We start from the raw sequence: 15108 nt of genomic DNA, 5'->3' as shown, positions 1-15108 counted from the left end.
TCCGGAAAACGGGGACGGGGACCGCGAACGGTCGGCTCGGGCTCGGGTCCGGCGCCGGCGCACGGTAAGCGCTCGACGGACACCGTCGCGGTGCGGGGCGCGGTTCCGACAGAGGCCACGACCGTCGTCGCGGCCGCACGGTGTCTGTCGCACGGTGAGCGGCGACCCGGGCTCGCGGGTCAGGGGTCGTGGGTTCTAATCCCCCCCCGCCGCCGCTCGTCAGCTGGGGGGCTGGGGGCCAGAGGCTTCACTCGAGTCACGCCTCGGCGACCTCGTCTGTCAAACGGGGACGAAGCCCGCGGGCCTCCCGTCTCTCCCCCGGCGCTCGGCACGTGGTAAGCGCTTAACGGAGAGCGGCGCCATCATCGCTATCACTTGACCGCCACCACGGTGAGGACCGTCCTCCTCGCGGCAGAAGGCCTAAGAGCGCAGCCCCGTTTTTCCCGGAAAAAAAGGCCCCCGTGGGGGTGGTTTTTTTTAATCACTAAGCCCGCCAGCCCCAGGAGGGAGGCGGGTTTCCCCCCTCCTCGTCCCGTGAGGGCCGGCTTAGAGTGGGCGCCCCTGGGGCTGGGGGCCGGGGGGGGGAGGGGCGGCGGGGGCCCAAGATGGCGGCGGGGCGGGTCGCGGGGCATGCCGGGACGGCGGGGGCGGCGACGTCGTGCGTGCGCGCGCCCGCGGGGGGGGGGGGGGGAAGCGCGCGGGGGCGGGACGCGAGGGCGCGCACGTGCGCCGACTCTGCTCCGGCCGGGCGCAGTCCGGACTCGCCGCCGCCGCCGCTTCCTCCTGCTCCCGCTCCCGCTCCCGCTCCCGCTCGCCCAGCGTGCCGCGCAGCGTCCCGCACACACGCAGACACACGCGCACAGAGCGGCCCCCCCCTCCCCTCCCCCCGCCATGGGCGTGCAGGTGGAGACCATCGCCCCCGGAGACGGTGAGACGACGGCGAGCCCCGGATCTGCGCCTCCCTCCTGCTCCCCCCCCCCCCACGGTGCTCCCCTGCCCCTGTTCCTCCTGCCCCCGCCCCGTCTCCCCCGTGCTCCCCTCCCTCCTCCTCCTCCTCCTCCCCCCCCGTGCTCCCTTGCCTCCCTCCCTGCTCTCCCCCGCGGTGCTCCCCTGCCCCTCTTCCTCCTCCCCCCTGCTCCCTTGCCTCTTTCTCTCCTTCCCCCCGTGCTCCCCCGCGCTCCCCCGCGCTCCCCGGCTCCCTTTCCTTCCTCCTCAGGCCCCCCCCCCCCCCCGTTCCTGTCCCTTTTGCTCCCCTGCCCCCTTCCTTCCTGCTCAGGGCTCCCTTTTCCCCCCGCCCCCCTTCCTCCCCAGCCCGCCTGCTCCCCCTCCCCCCCCCCCCCCGGCAGTACCCTCTGTTCTGGCCGCCCCCGCCCTCTCTGCTCTCTTCCTCCTCCTCCTCCTCCTCCCCCCTCCTCCCTCGGCCGGGCTTCTCTCTGTCTGTGTCTGTCTCTGCGTCTCTCCCCCCCGGGGGGTCCCGCGGCCCCCTGACCGTGTCCCTCCTTGCCCCCCCAGGACGCACCTTCCCGAAGCGCGGCCAGACGTGCGTCGTCCACTACACAGGTGAGCGCCCGGACGGGTGACGGCGAGGGGGGGACGCCACGACACACACACGCACACACATTGTCCTTTCTGTCTCCGGCCGCCACCCCCCCCCCGGTCCGCCCCCCGCACCCCACCGGGTAGCGTCCAGACGCCTGCCGACGTCTCTCACGCTCCCCGCCGTCGCACACGCCTCTCCCCCCGCCCCCCGGGCCCGGCCCGGTCACCTCGGCCGGGTCGCTCGACTTCCCCGGGCGGGCCGTCGGTTCCGCTCGCCGAGCGCCTGCGGCGCGACCGCGAGGACCCTCCGCCCCGTCGACCGGTAGATTCCCGGTGCTCGATGGGCGCCTGCCACGTGCGGAGCGCCGCGGCGAGCGGCGGGGAGGGTCCGGTCGAGTCGGGAGAGGCCACCCCCGCCCTCGTGGAGCCGACCGTCCGGCGCCCGCTTTGCCCGGAGCGCCGGGCCCGGCGTCCGCGAGAAGACGGCGGATGCGGGACCGCCGCCGCCGCTATTGACCGAGCACCCGCCGCGTGCGGAGCGCCGGGCCGGGCGTCCGGGAGGGTCCCCTGGAGTCGGGAGACGGGCGTGGGCGTCCGTGGAGCGGCCGCTCCGTCGGGGGCACCGTACGGGACGCCCGGGACAGCCCGCCAGAGTTAGGGGACGGTCGGCCGATGCTCTCTATCGAGCGCCGCGCCGAGGGTTCGGGAACGTCCGTCGCGAGACGGCCGCCGCGCGCGGGGCGCTCGGGAGAGTCCGCCAGAGTTAGGAAAGGGTCGGCCGGCGCCGCTTACCGAGCGCCCGCCGGGGAGGGTCCGGTGGAGTCGGTCGCCGGTGGTTCCGGGGCGGCTGCCGCCGCGTGCGGGGCCCCGTGCCGGGCGCCGGGGAGGAGAGGAGCGGGGCCGCGGGCCGGGGAGCGCCGCCGAGCGCCCGCTGCCCCGGCGAGGCGTGACGTCGCGGGGGGCACGGTAGCCCGGAGGGCGACGGGAGGGCCGCCTCGCGCCGCCCGTCCCCCCCACCCCCGAGAAGCGCCGGAACCTCCCGGGGCCCGGGTTCTCGTCCCGCCTCCGCCCCCCCGGGTGACCTCGGGCCGGTCGTTTCGCCTCCCTCCTGCCGTCGAACGGCGACGGGAGCCCGTGGGCCCCCCGAGGGCCGCGGTCCCGCCCGATCGGCCGGGCCCCCCCCGCCCCCCGCCCGGCGCTCCGTAGGCGCCCGACGCGTCGTGGGCGTCCGACGGATACCGTCGGAAACCCCAACGCCGGTCGCGGGGGCGGAAGGGAGAGGGTCCGGGTTTGTGGGTGGCGGGCGACGGGCCCGGATCGTCCAGGGGACGGGCCGAAGCTCTGAGCGAAAAGCGCGAGTGCGAATCCGGCGGCCTGGGCCTGGCTCCCCTCGGCCGGCTCGCCCCTCGGCCGGGTCTCCCCCGCCCGCCCTTCCCCGGGCCCTGACGGTCCCGTCCCCCGGTTCCTCCCAGGGTTGCTGGAAGACGGGAAGAAGTTCGACTCGTCGCGGGACAGGAACAAGCCTTTCAAGTTCGTCATGGGCAAACAGGAAGTCATCCGCGGCTGGGAGGAAGGAGTGGCTCAGGTGGGCCCCGCCTCCGCGCCTCTCTCGGCCCCTCCCTCCCGCCCCCGCGTCCGTCCGCCGGGACCATTTGCCCGACGCCCCGGTAGTCTCCGCGGGGCTCACCCAGCGCCCGTCGGGCGCGGGGCGGCGTACCGGGCGCCGGGGACCGGACGGGACGGAGGAGGGACCCGTCCGCCCGCCCGCGAGGGGCTTCCGCCCTTTGGGGGCGACGGGCCGGGCCCGGAGATGCCGTCGGGTCGGCCTCCCCCGGGCGCTCGGTGGGGTGCGCTCCGCACGCCGGGAGCGCTCCGTGAACAGCGCGGATCGAAACGGCGTCCGCGTGCCGGTCGGGGCCTCCGGGCTGAACTTTTGGAGAAGCGGCATGGCGTGGAGGGTGGAACCCGGGCCTTGGGGGGCGGTCAGGAGGTCACGGGTTCTAATCCCCACCGCGCCCCTCGTCTGCCGGGTGACCTCGGGCGAGTCGCCTCCCTCCTCCGGGCCTCGGTTACCTCGGCTGTAAAAGGGGGATGGAGACGGTGAGCCTCACGGGGGACGGGGACCGGCGTCCAACCCCATTTGCTCGTCTCCGTCCGGCGCTTAACGCGGGGTCCGGCGCGTGATAAGCGCTTAACAGACGCTACGGGTGTTATCGTTTTTATTATTATTCGTCGACTCTCCGCTCGACTGCCGGGACCGTGTCCGCTGACTCTCGTGCCCCGCCCGGAGCGGCGCTCGATGCCGTCCGTTCCGTGCGTTCGTACTGATCGGGCGCCTCCCGCGGGCGGAGCGCTGTAGTAGACGATGGGGAGAGGGCAGTACAACAAACCCCAGTCGGCTGCCCCGCGAGGAGCCGACCGAGAGGTCTCGAGCACGGGGACGGCGTCTGCCGTCGGCTCCCCGGGCGCTCGGTCCGGGGCTCCTCCCGCGGCGGGCGTTCAGCGGCTGCCGTCGACCGACGGTCGGCTCGTAGAGGGCGGGGACGGCGCCGACGGTCGGCGCCACGCGGGCAGGGATCGGTGCGCGTCGGATGGTCCCCGGCGCCCGGTCCGGCGCCCCTCGCCCGGCAGAGACGGCCGAGGGACCCGGGGGGGTGGGGGGGTGGAGGGACCCGGACCCAGGCCCGGCCGCCGCCGCCGCCTCTCGTCCCTCTTCAGATGAGCGTGGGCCAGAGAGCCAAGATGACCATCTCGCCCGACTTCGCCTACGGGGCCACCGGCCACCCGGGCATCATCCCGCCCAACGCCACCCTCGTCTTCGACGTGGAGCTCCTCAAGCTGGAGTGACCCCGGCCCCCGCCCCCCCCCCCCCCCCGCCGGGGTAAGTCACGCCGGGAACCCCCCTCCCCACCCCGTGCTCCCGACTCACGGGGGCGGCCGTAGCGATGGCGACGACGGGGCTTCTCGGGCGCTTACTGTGTTCTGAGCGCTGGGGGAGACACGGGGTCGTGAGGCGGTCCCCCGTGGGGCTCACGGTCCGAACGCCCGTTTTACGGAAGGGGGAGGGAGGCCCGGAGAAGCGAACCGACTCGCCCAGGGTCCCGCGGCGGAGCCGGATCGGAACCCGTGACCTTCCGACTCCCCCGGCGCGGGCTCTACCCGCTAGGCCACGCGGCTTCTCTTCGGAGGAGCGGCAGCGCTTAGAACGGTGCTCGGCCCCTAGCGAGCGCTTAACGGATGCCGCCGTTATGATCGGTGGCGGCAGGAGGAGGAGTAGCGGTAAATAGCGGCAGTCACTTGCCTGCTGGGGACCTTGGGCCGGTCACCGCACTCCTCGGGGCCTCGGTTCCCTCGTCTGGAAGACGGGGGGGAGGAGCGCGAGCCCCGCGGGGGACGGGGGACTGGTTCGAGCCGATCGCCTCGCCTCCGCCGCGTGACCTCGGGCCGGTCACCCCGCCCCCCCGGCCTCGGTCGCGTCGCCGGAAAGAGGGGACGAGAGGGAGGCGGGGCGGCCTAGCGGGAGGAGCCCCGTCCTGGGAGTCGGAGGACCCGGGTTCTCAGCCCGGGCCTGCCGTGGCACCTCGGGCGAGTCACTTCGGCCCTCCGGGCCTCGGTTTCCTCCGCTGGAAAATAGGGATTCAGTCCCTGCTCTCCCTCCCCTCGGGACCGGGAGCCCCGCGTGGGGCGGGGGACGCTGACCCGGGGGTCCCGGATCTCTCCCGGCGCTTGGTACGGCGCTCGGCGCACGGTAAGCACTTCACAGATAGCTCGGGGTGACGACGACTACGTGAGGAGAGGAGGGATCGAGACCCAGGCATCTTTTCCTTGTCCTTTTTAAATGGTATCCGTTAAGCGCCCGCTACGGGCCGGGCACCGTACCGGGCGCGGGGGTCGATTCGAGTCAGTCGGGGCTCACGGTCTTCGACCCATTTCCCGGGTGAGGGAACCGAGGCCCGGAGGAGCGCCCGGCCCAGGGTCGCCCGACGGCCGGGCCCCGGCCTGTCCCCGAGGCCGCAGTTGGTATTTGGCGCGGGTGGGCTGGGCGCGGCGGGGGTGGGGATGGGGCAGACCCGGGCCCCGGGGGGGGGGGGGGGGGGGGGGGCGGGGTGGGTTGAGAGGGGCTGGGGGGGAGGGGGGGGGGGTCTCCACCATTGTAGTCGCTGAGACATCTGGGCCCTCCGGAAGGAAGGAAGGAAGGAAGGGGAAGTTTACAGTGCAGGCTGGGTTGGGAATGGAGAGCGGAAAGGACTGAGTCAGGAGCGGGCGACAAGGCCCAAGCCGCTGCCTCCGCCTCCCCCTCCCCCTCCCCCCCCCCCTCCTTATTTTCCTCCTCATCTTCCTTGTCATCTTCTTCCACCTCTTCCTTTTCTCCCCTTCTTCTCGTCCTCCTTTGTCCTCCTTATTTTCCTCCTCATCTTCCTTGTCCTCCTCTTCTCCTCATCTTCTTCCACCTCTTCCTTTTCTCCCCTTCTTCTCGTCCTCCTTATTTTCCTCCTCATCTTCCTTGTCCTCCTCTTCTCCTCCTCATCTTCCACCTCTTCCTTTTCTCCCCTTCTTCTCGTCTTCCTCTGTCCTCCTCATTTTCCTCATCTTCCTCCACCACCTCTTCCTTTTCTCCTCTTCGTCCTCATCCTCATTTTCCTCATCTTCCTCCACCTCCTCTTCCTCCCTTCCTCCTCCGCTTCTCGTCCTCCTCGTCCTCCTCCCGCCGTTTCTCTCCCCGCCCCCCCCCCCCGGAGAAACTGGTAGCCCGGCCCAGGGAGACGTGGAGGGGGGGGTGGGGAGGCGGGGGCCTCGGCGGTCGGGGGCCGGGCCGGGCCGGACCCGAAGGGCACGGAGGGAGAGACGACAGGAAAGAGAAGGGAGCCGGAAGGCCGGAATCCGCATCCCGGCTCCCTTTCCTTCTCCAGACCGTGAGCCCCCCGGGGGACGGGGGGCTGGGTCCGACCCAGGTAGCTCGGCTCCACACCCCAGCGTTCAGTACAGGGCCCGGCCCAGAGCAAGCGCTTAACAGATATCATCATAATTATAATATAAGGCGGAGTGGCCAAAATGGTGAATTTTGGAGTCCTCGTGTAGGTTGAGGGCAGGGGACACGTGGCTACCCGCTGTTGCAGTGACGCGCAGGGCGGCCCGGCGGGTAGAGCCCCGGACCCGGGAGTCAGAGGGACCCGGGTTCTCGTCCCGGCTCCGTCCCTCGTCTGCCGGCTGACCTCGGGAGAGTCACTGCGCTTCTCCGGGCCTCCGTTCCCTCACCTGGAAAACGGGGGTGAAGAGTTGTGAGTCCCACGGGGGCCCGGGTCCAACGCGATAAAGCCGGATCCAGCCCGGCGCTTAGAACGGCGCTCGGCCCAGAGGAAGCGCTCGACGGATGCCGGGATGATGATGATGATGATGATGATGATCCCACGGAGACCCCGACCAACCCCGCCGCCTCCGCGCCGTGTCTCTGTCCCTCCTCAGGCTCGGACCGTGGCCGAATCCGGAACGTCAGCTTGGAAGAGAACGCACACGAGTTTGTCTGGACCCCCCAACCCTCTGCGCCCCCTCCTCCCCCGACCCGGAGAGGTCCCCACCCCCCAGCCAGGGGCAGCCCCCCCGTCCCGCTTCCGTCCGCCCCGCTCCCCCCTCTCACCGGCCTCGTCTAGAAACTATACTTCGTCTTATATAATGTATATTTTTTTGTGGGTTGGGGGGCGGGGGGGAGGGTGGTGGCGGTTGGGGGGGGGAGAGGTCTTTCCGGGGTCGCACGCGGGCAGGGTTAGAGCCGCCGGCCCTGGGTTTCGGCACGGCGGAGGGGGAGGGGGGACGGGACATCCCCCCCCCCCCCAGATGAGGAGACGGGGCCAAAGCCCCCCCACCCAAACCCCCGCCTCGGCCCCCCTCAGGTTTGGATCGTCGCGGCCTGCTTGGCTTAAATCGATCCCGCGGGTCGAGGAGGGGTGTGGAAGGGGGTTCCCCCCCCCGGGGGGAGGGCGGCGAGATGTGGACGTCCCCCCACCCCCGGCTGGGTTTTTTGAGGGCGAGCTCCCCCCCCCCACCCCCCCAAGGTGACCAGATCCGGGCGCCCCCCCCACCTTCCCTCCCGACCCCCGCCTGTGTTGTGATTGGTGAAAGATGTCGCCGCCACCCCTGATCTCCCCCTCCCCGAATCTCCTCCTCCTCAAGTTTTATTATTGCAATAAAAATGCTTTATGCTGGCTTTTCTCAACCACCATCGCCCCCCCTCCTTACCTTCGCCACGCGCGGCGGAAGTCTTTTGGGGGTGGGGACCCCGCGACCCCACCGGAGTCCAGAGGCGGAGGAGGACTCGGCCGGCCTGGCTGAAAACGAGACCGCAGATGGGTGTGGGTTCATTCGGTCGCATTTATTGCGCGCTTGCTGTGGGCAGAGCACTGGACGGAGCGCTTGGGGGAGTCCAATCCAACAGAGTGGGTAGACGCGTCCCTTGCCCACAAGGAGCCGACGGTCTAGAGGACTTGGGTAAGCGCTGTGCTGAGCACTGGACACCTACAAGATAATCAGATCAGAGACAGGCCCAAACCTACAGTCTAAGAGGGAGGAAACTGAGGCACAGAGAGGAAACACCCCCCCAGGTCACACACGTGGCGGAGCTGGGATTACAACCCAGATCTGGATACTAAACCTCTAGGCAAAGGTAAAGGGGCACATTCATTCAATTGTATTTATTGAGCGCTTCCCGGGTGCAGAGCACTGGGCTGCGCGCTTGGGAGAGTCCAATACAACACTGAACGGACCCATTCCCTGCTCCCAACGAGCTCACGGCCTAAAGGGGGAGAGACAGAGGTGAACAGAAAGAAAGAAGTGACGGATAAGGACGTGAGTGGCGGGGGGATGAATGAGGGGAGCGAGGCGGAAGGGAGTGGGAGAAGAGGAAAGGGGGGTCTAGTCAGGGAAGGCCCTCTCACGGCTCATCGATGGCCTCCTTCCCGCCAAATCCAAGGGCTCCTATTCCATCCCGATCCCCCTCGACCTCTCAGCCGCCTTTGACCCCGTGGACCTCCTCCTTCTCCCGGAAACGTCATCCGACCTCGGCTTCGCCGACCCCGTCCTCTCCCGGTTCTCCCCCCTTCCGTCCGGCCGCCTCCCGCCCCCGCACCGCGCAGATCCCTCCGTCCCTGGTCCCCTTCTCCGTCTGCCCCGACTCCCCGAGAGGACTCCTCGTTCCCTCCCACCGCTTCCACCCCCACCTCCACGCGGACTATTCCCAAATCTCCCTCTCCGCCGCCTCCCGCCTCCGGGACCTCTCTGCTCGGAGGTCCTCCGGTCACCTCCGGCTTAAAGCGTCCAAAACGGAGCTCCTCGTCTTGCCCCCCCCAACCCCACCCCCTCGGACTCTCCCGTCGCCGTAGACGGCGGCGCCGTCCCGCCCGTCTCACGGGGCCCGATCCTCGCCGCCATCCTTCGCTCCCCTCATCCAATCCGTCGCCAAATCCTTCACGCCGTGATTAAAATCTGCCCTCCCCTCTCCATCCGAACCGCTACGGCATCAGTACCGTCGCTGGTGCCGTCCTGCCCGGATGCCCGCCTCGGCCTCCTCGCCCACCTGCCAACCTCTCCCCGCTCCGGTCCGTCCTTCACCCCGCTGCCCGCGTGGTTCTTCCACGGAAACGTTCGGGGCGCGTCACCCCCCTCCTCGAAAACCTCCGGCGCTCGCCCATCCAACCTCCGTATCAAACGGGACGCTCTTGGCTTCCCGACTGGCTCCCTTTGCTCTTCCCCCCCGTCCCCGCCTCACACCGTTCACATACAGATATTTAATTCTGTCGATGCCCGTTCACTTGTATGGATGTCTGTCTGCCCCCCCCCCCTCTAGATAGGGAGCTTCTTGTGGGCAGGGATTGTCTCTATTGCTGTACTGGACTCTCCCAAGCACTTAGCATAGCGCTCTGCACACGGGAGACGCTCAAGAAATACGATTGAATCGACGAGGAGGCGGGCCTTCAAAAAGGCTTCGAAACGGGGGGAGGGCGACGGTCCGTGAGGGGGGTCGGGGCCCGGCGGCCACACGGGACCCAGCCAGGCCCGTTGGCGTGAGGGGAGCCCAACGCGGCCGGGCCGGGCCGTACCGGACGATCGGCCGGGGGCGGCGGGAAGGGACGGGGGACGGACGGCTTCGAAGCCGAAGGGGACGAGCCTCTGTTTGGCGCCGAGGCGGACGGGCGACCGCCGGAGGGTCTCGAGAAGCGGTCGCCCATCCGCTCCTCAAAACTGGCGGAGCGCACCGGGTGGGAAACGGAAGCCGCGACGCTCATCGCGCGCCAGTACGCTGTACTCGCCCAGGTAGCGTCTGGCCGGCCCGCAGTGAGCGCTCAACAGATACCGCAATTATCACTATTCCCCTTCCGTCGTCATCGTGGTAACCGTGCTATCTGTGGAGCGCTTACTCTGGGTCAGGCGCTGTTCCGAGCGCAAGCTAATCGGGTCGGACCCAGTCCCCGTCCCCCCCGGGGCTCACGGTCTTCATCCCCATTTTACGGAGGAGGGAGCCGAGGCCCCGAGGAGCCACTTGCCCGAGGTCACACCGCAGACGGGGGACGGAGGCGGGATCGGAACCCAGATCCTCCTGACGCCCAGGCCTGGGCTCTACCCCTTGGGCCGCGCCGCTTCACGGGAACCCCCGTCTTCTCCCGAGCTCTCCCGCCGCCGTGGCCGGCGATGGGTCGGTACCCTTTCCCCAACGCCTACTGTGTGCAGGGCGCCGTGCCGAGCGCTTGGGAGAGTCCGATCCGCCAGAACCGATCCCCGCCGACAGTCCGGAGGGGGAGACCGGTCTGAAAATAAATCCGGATGGGGGAAGGGGCGGGGGGGGGGGGGGGGGATAAGGATGCAGCCGCAAAGCCCGTTGCGGGCGGGGAATGGGTCCGTTCTATCGCCGTACTGGACTCTCCCGGGCGCTTGGTACAGTGCTCGGCACACAGTGAGCGCTCAATAGATACGATTGACTGATTGAATGTGGGGGTGGGGTGAGTCTCCAAGTGCTTTAGGGGACACAAACGCTCCCGCTGGCATAAAAAAAATAAACAGACGGTAAGCAAAATGATATGTAAATAAGCACCCGGGTTTCAGCTGGGCTCACCTTCTGTTTTGGAGTTGGTGCAGGGGGGAGGGTCAGATGGGGATTCGATTCGACCGGCGCTTATCACTTGTCACCGAGTCAGCGCTTAACAAATACCATCATTATGGCTATTATCGTTATTTTTCGGTCCCTTGGGCGAGTCGCTTCGCTCCTCCGGGCCTCAGTTTCCTCATCTGTCAAATGGGGATCCAATCCCTCCCGCCGTGTGGGACGGGGGCCGCGTCCACCCTGATTAACTCGTATCTGCCCCGGCGCTTAGACCGCCGCTCGCCACACGGTAAGCGCTTAACAGAGCCCACGGTTCTTCTTCTGTTAACTGTTACTTAGGCTGGGGGGGTCCCACGTGGGACCTGATGATCTTGCATCTAACCCGGTGCCTAGCACAGCGCCTGGCACATAATAAGCCCTTGACAGATCCCACCGTGACTGTCGATTAACGGTATTTACCGAGCGCTCAGCATTGGCCTAAGCGCTCGGGAGAATCCAATCCGACCCGGTAGACCTGCTCCCTGACAGTCTGGGAGGGGCGGGGAGACAGACGTGAATACGAATCGATCCACAGATGGTATTTGCCGAGCGCTTCCTGCGCGCAGAGCGCTGTACTAGAGAAGCGGCGTGGCTCAGTGGAAAGAGCCCGGGCTTGGGAGTCAGCGGTCATGGGTTCGAATTCCGGCTCCGCCCCTTGTCAGCTGTGGGACTGTGGGCAAGGCACTTCACTTCTCTGGGCCTCGGTGACCTCATCTGTAAAATGGGGATTAACCGTGAGCCTCACGTGGGACGACCTGATGACCCTGGATCTCCCCCAGCGCTTAGAACGGTGCTCTGCGCATAGTAAGCGCTTAGCAGATACCAACATTACTATTAAACGCTTGGGAGCGTCCAATCCAACAGAGTTGGTAGACGCGTTCCCTGCTCACAAGGAGCTGAAAGCCTGGAGCCTTTTCTGGGTCTCAGTTTCCTCCTCTGTAAAATGGGGGTGAAGACTGTGAGCCCCACAAGGGACAGAGCTTTGTACAGTGCCTGGTAGAGAGTAAGCGCTTAACGAATACCACAATTATTAATATTATCTTCTCCTTCCATCTCCCCTTCCCACCTCCCTCTCCTCTTCTCCCTCCCCCCCACCGTCCTTTTCTTTTTTTTCTCTCCTTCCTCATCACTCATTCATTCATTTTTAGTGAGCGCTTCCTGTGTGCAGAGCACTGTACTGAGTGCTTGGGAGAGTCCCGTATGACAATAAACAAGTGACAGTCCCTGCCCACACCCCCCTCCCCTTCTCTGCGCCATCCTTCCTCCCCTCCGTCAGTCAGTCGATGCTATTTATTGAGCACTTACTTGTGTGGTTTGGGAGAGTCCAGCGGAGCAGAATTGGTAGACGCGATCCCGGTTCACGAGGTGACAGTGTAGAGGACTCCTTCCCCCCCCTTTCCTATTCCCTCCTCCTTCCTTCCTCCTCATCCCCACCCCCCCCCCCATATTATCAAGCACTGTACTAAGCGCTGGGGTGGATCCCAGCCACTCGGGTCGGACCCATTCCCCGACCCCCGTGGGGCTGACCGCCTCCATCCCCATTGAGCAGAGGAGGGAACTGAGGCCCAGAGAAGGGAAGCGACCGGCCCAAGGTCACCCAGCAGACAACTGGCGGAGCCGGGACTAGAACCCAGGTCCTAATGATTCCCGGGCCCGGGCTCTACCCACTCCACCATCCTCCTTCCCTTATCAATTAATCCATCAATGATATTGATTGAGCGCTTACTATGGGCAGAGCATTGGACTGGGCGCCTGGGGGAGTCCACTGTAACCGAGTTGGTAAATAGGTTACCTGCCTCTTCCTCCTCCTCCCTTTTCATTCATTCGATCATTCATTCAATGGTATTTATTGAGCGCGTACTGTGTGCAGAGCACTGTACTAAGCGCTTGGGAGAGGCCAATTAGCAACCGATAGAGGTAATCCCTGCTCACAAGGAGTTCACAGGCCAGAATTTACCTGCCTCCTGCTCCATTCATTCAATCATTCATTCAATGGTATTTATTCATTCATTCAATAGTATTTATTGAGCACTTACTGTGGGCAGAGCACTGTACTAAGCGCTTGGAATGGACAAATCGGTTTATTGAGCACTTACTGTGGGCAGAGCACTGTACTGAGCGCTTGGGAGAGGCTAATTAGCAATAACTAGAGGTAATCCCTGCCCACAAGGAGCTCACAGGCCAGAACTTACCTGCCTCCTCCTCCCTCTTCATTCATTCAATCATTCATTCATTGAATGGTATTTATTGAGCACTTACTGCGTGCAGAGCACTGCACTAAGCGCTTGGGAGAGGCCAATTAGCAATAAATGGAGTTAATCGCCGCCCACAAGGAGCTCACAGGCCAGAACTTACCTGCCTCCTCCTCCCTCTTCATTCATTCAATCATTCATTCATTGAATGGTATTTATTGAGCACTTACTGCGTGCAGAGCACTGCACTAAGCGCTTGGGAGAGGCCAATTAGCAATAAATGGAGTTAATCGCCGCCCACAAGGAGCTCACAGGCCAGAACTTACCTGCCTCCTCCTCCTCCTCCTCCTCCCTCTTCATTCATTCAATCATTCATTCATTCGGTGGTATTTATGGAGCGCTCACGGCGTGCAGAGCACTGTAGTGAGCGCTTGGGAGAGCAGAAGCAGCGCGGTCCAGTGGCAAGAGGCCGAGCTGGGGAGTCGGAGGTGGTGGGTTCTAATCCCGCCCTCGCCGCTTGTCAGCTGGGGGGGCTTTGGGCAGGTCGCTTCGCCTCTCTGGGCCTCGGGGACCTCATCTGCAAAATGGGGATGAAGCCTGGGGAGCCCCACGAGGGGATAATCTGATTACCTGGCATCTTCCCCAGCGCTTAGAACAGCGCTTGGCACCCACCCCGCGCTCCGGAAATGCCATCCTAACGATGATTAGGGTGGGGGGGAATAAAGAGAGGCCGCGCGCCGGCCCGCTCGCGGGCGGGGCCCGGGCGTCGCGCACGTGGCGGGGGGCGGGGCCGGCGTTGCCCCTTTAAGGAGCCGCCGCCGCCGCCGCCGCGCGCCGCCGCGCGCCAGCGCTGACGTCACCGCCCTCCCTCCCCGCGCGGGGGCTTCTGGGAAGGGCGGCCCAGCGCGCGCCTGCGGGAGGGGGGCGGGGCCCGGCGCGCGCGCCTGCAGGAGGGGGGCGGGGCCCGGCGCGCGCGCGCTGTGGGGGGGGGGGGCGGGCGGGGTCAGCGCTCACTTGGTGCCAAGCACTGTACTAAGCGCTGGAGGGGATGGAGGCTCAGCAGGTCCCCCAGAGTCCACGCCGAGCAAGTGCCTAAGCAGCGTGCGTGGCTCGGTGGGGAGGCCCGGGAGGTCCTGGGTTCTAGTAATAATGTTGGTATTTGTTAAGCGCTTACTATGTGCAGAGCACCGTTCTAAGCGCTGGGGTAAACACAGGGGAATCGGGTCGTCCCACGAGGGGCTCCCAGTCTTCATCCCCATTTTACAGATGAGGGAACTGAGGCACCGAGAAGTGAAGTGACTCGCCCACAGTCACACAGCCGACAAGTGGCAGAGCTGGGATTTGAACTCATGACCTCGGACTCCAAAGCCCATGCTCTTTCCACTGAACGAAGCGCTTACCATGTGCCACAAGCACCGTTCTAAGCGCTGGGGGAGATGCAAGGCTATGAGGTGGTCCCACACGGGGCTCACGGTCTCCATTCCCATTTGACAGATGGGGTCACTGAGGCCCAGAGAATAATAATGTCGGTATTTGTTAAGCGCTTACTATGGGCAGAGCGCCGTTCTAAGCGCCGGGGGAAGATACAGGGTCATCGGGTCGGCCCACGTGAGGCTCACGGTTAATCCCCATTTGACAGCTGAGGTCACTGAGGCCCAGAGAAGTGAAGCGACTTGCCCAAAGTCCCCCAGCTGACAAGTGGCGGGGTCGGGATTAGAACCCACGACCTCTGACTCGCCAGCCCGGCCTCTTGCCACTGAGCCGCGCCGCTTCTCACTCGTCTGCTGCGTGGCCTTGGGCCGATCACTTCACTTCTCTGGGCCTCAGTTCCCGCCTCTGTAAAATGGGGATGGAGACCCTGAGCCCACGTGGGACAAACTCATGATCTAGTATCTCCGCCAGCGCTTAGAACAGTGTTGGCACATAGGAAGCGCTTAACAAATACCATTACTGTTATTATTATACCACAGCTGGGTTAAGTGGCGGAGTCCGCATTAGAACCCAGGTCCTTTGACTCCTAGGCACCCAGTATCGGCGCCTAGAACAGTGCTTGGCACATAAGTGATGGCTCAACAGATACTATTATTATTTCCGATCATTCATTCAATCACATTTATTGAGTTTTTACTGAGTGCAGAGCACTGTACTAAGCGCTTGGGAGCGCCCAAAAGAACAACAAACCGACACAGTCCCTGCCCACTACGAGCCGACAGTCTAGAGGGGGAGACAGACGGGAATAAAAACAAATCG

The 15108-nt window shown here is 65.6% G+C and overlaps 1 protein-coding gene and 1 long non-coding RNA gene across 3 annotated transcripts; one reads left to right on the top strand and one right to left on the bottom strand.

Moving 5' to 3' along the window:
• The first annotated feature begins 703 nt into the window (after positions 1 to 703).
• On the top strand, positions 704 to 7753 carry LOC114806097 (peptidyl-prolyl cis-trans isomerase FKBP1A). Its single transcript, XM_029049185.1, has 5 exons — positions 704 to 928; positions 1513 to 1560; positions 3012 to 3124; positions 4258 to 4420; positions 7003 to 7753. The coding sequence occupies exons 1-4, from the start codon at positions 892 to 894 to the stop codon at positions 4384 to 4386; spliced, it is 327 nt and encodes a 108-aa protein (XP_028905018.1). The 5' UTR covers positions 704 to 891; the 3' UTR covers positions 4387 to 4420; positions 7003 to 7753.
• LOC114806098 lies at positions 3742 to 12100 on the bottom strand. Of its 2 annotated transcripts, XR_003754209.1 has the most exons (4): positions 7774 to 7968; positions 6796 to 7033; positions 4469 to 4528; positions 3742 to 3892 (listed from the first exon to the last, which is right to left on the bottom strand). It is a non-coding gene; the product is annotated as an uncharacterized LOC114806098 (long non-coding RNA). The 2 variants fall into 2 exon arrangements; XR_003754210.1 differs by lacking the exons at positions 3742 to 3892; positions 4469 to 4528 and adding an exon at positions 11972 to 12100 and having other exon boundaries at positions 6759 to 7033; positions 7774 to 7862.
• Between the last annotated feature and the right edge of the window lie 3008 nt (positions 12101 to 15108).

Source organism: Ornithorhynchus anatinus, chromosome 21 (assembly GCF_004115215.2).
Source record: "Ornithorhynchus anatinus isolate Pmale09 chromosome 21, mOrnAna1.pri.v4, whole genome shotgun sequence".
Taxonomy (NCBI): Eukaryota; Metazoa; Chordata; class Mammalia; order Monotremata; family Ornithorhynchidae; genus Ornithorhynchus; species Ornithorhynchus anatinus.
The sequence above is the reverse complement of the archived record's forward strand: the minus strand, read 5'-3'. Positions and strand labels throughout refer to the sequence as shown.

Coding starts and splice junctions, on each gene's coding strand:
- LOC114806097 (XM_029049185.1), top strand. CDS start 892: ATGGGCGTGCAGGTGGAGACCATCGCCCCCGGAGACG. Junction 1,561..3,011: donor GTGCGTCGTCCACTACACAG/GTGAGCGCCCGG, acceptor GGTTCCTCCCAG/GGTTGCTGGAAGACGGGAAG. Junction 3,125..4,257: donor GGGAGGAAGGAGTGGCTCAG/GTGGGCCCCGCC, acceptor GTCCCTCTTCAG/ATGAGCGTGGGCCAGAGAGC.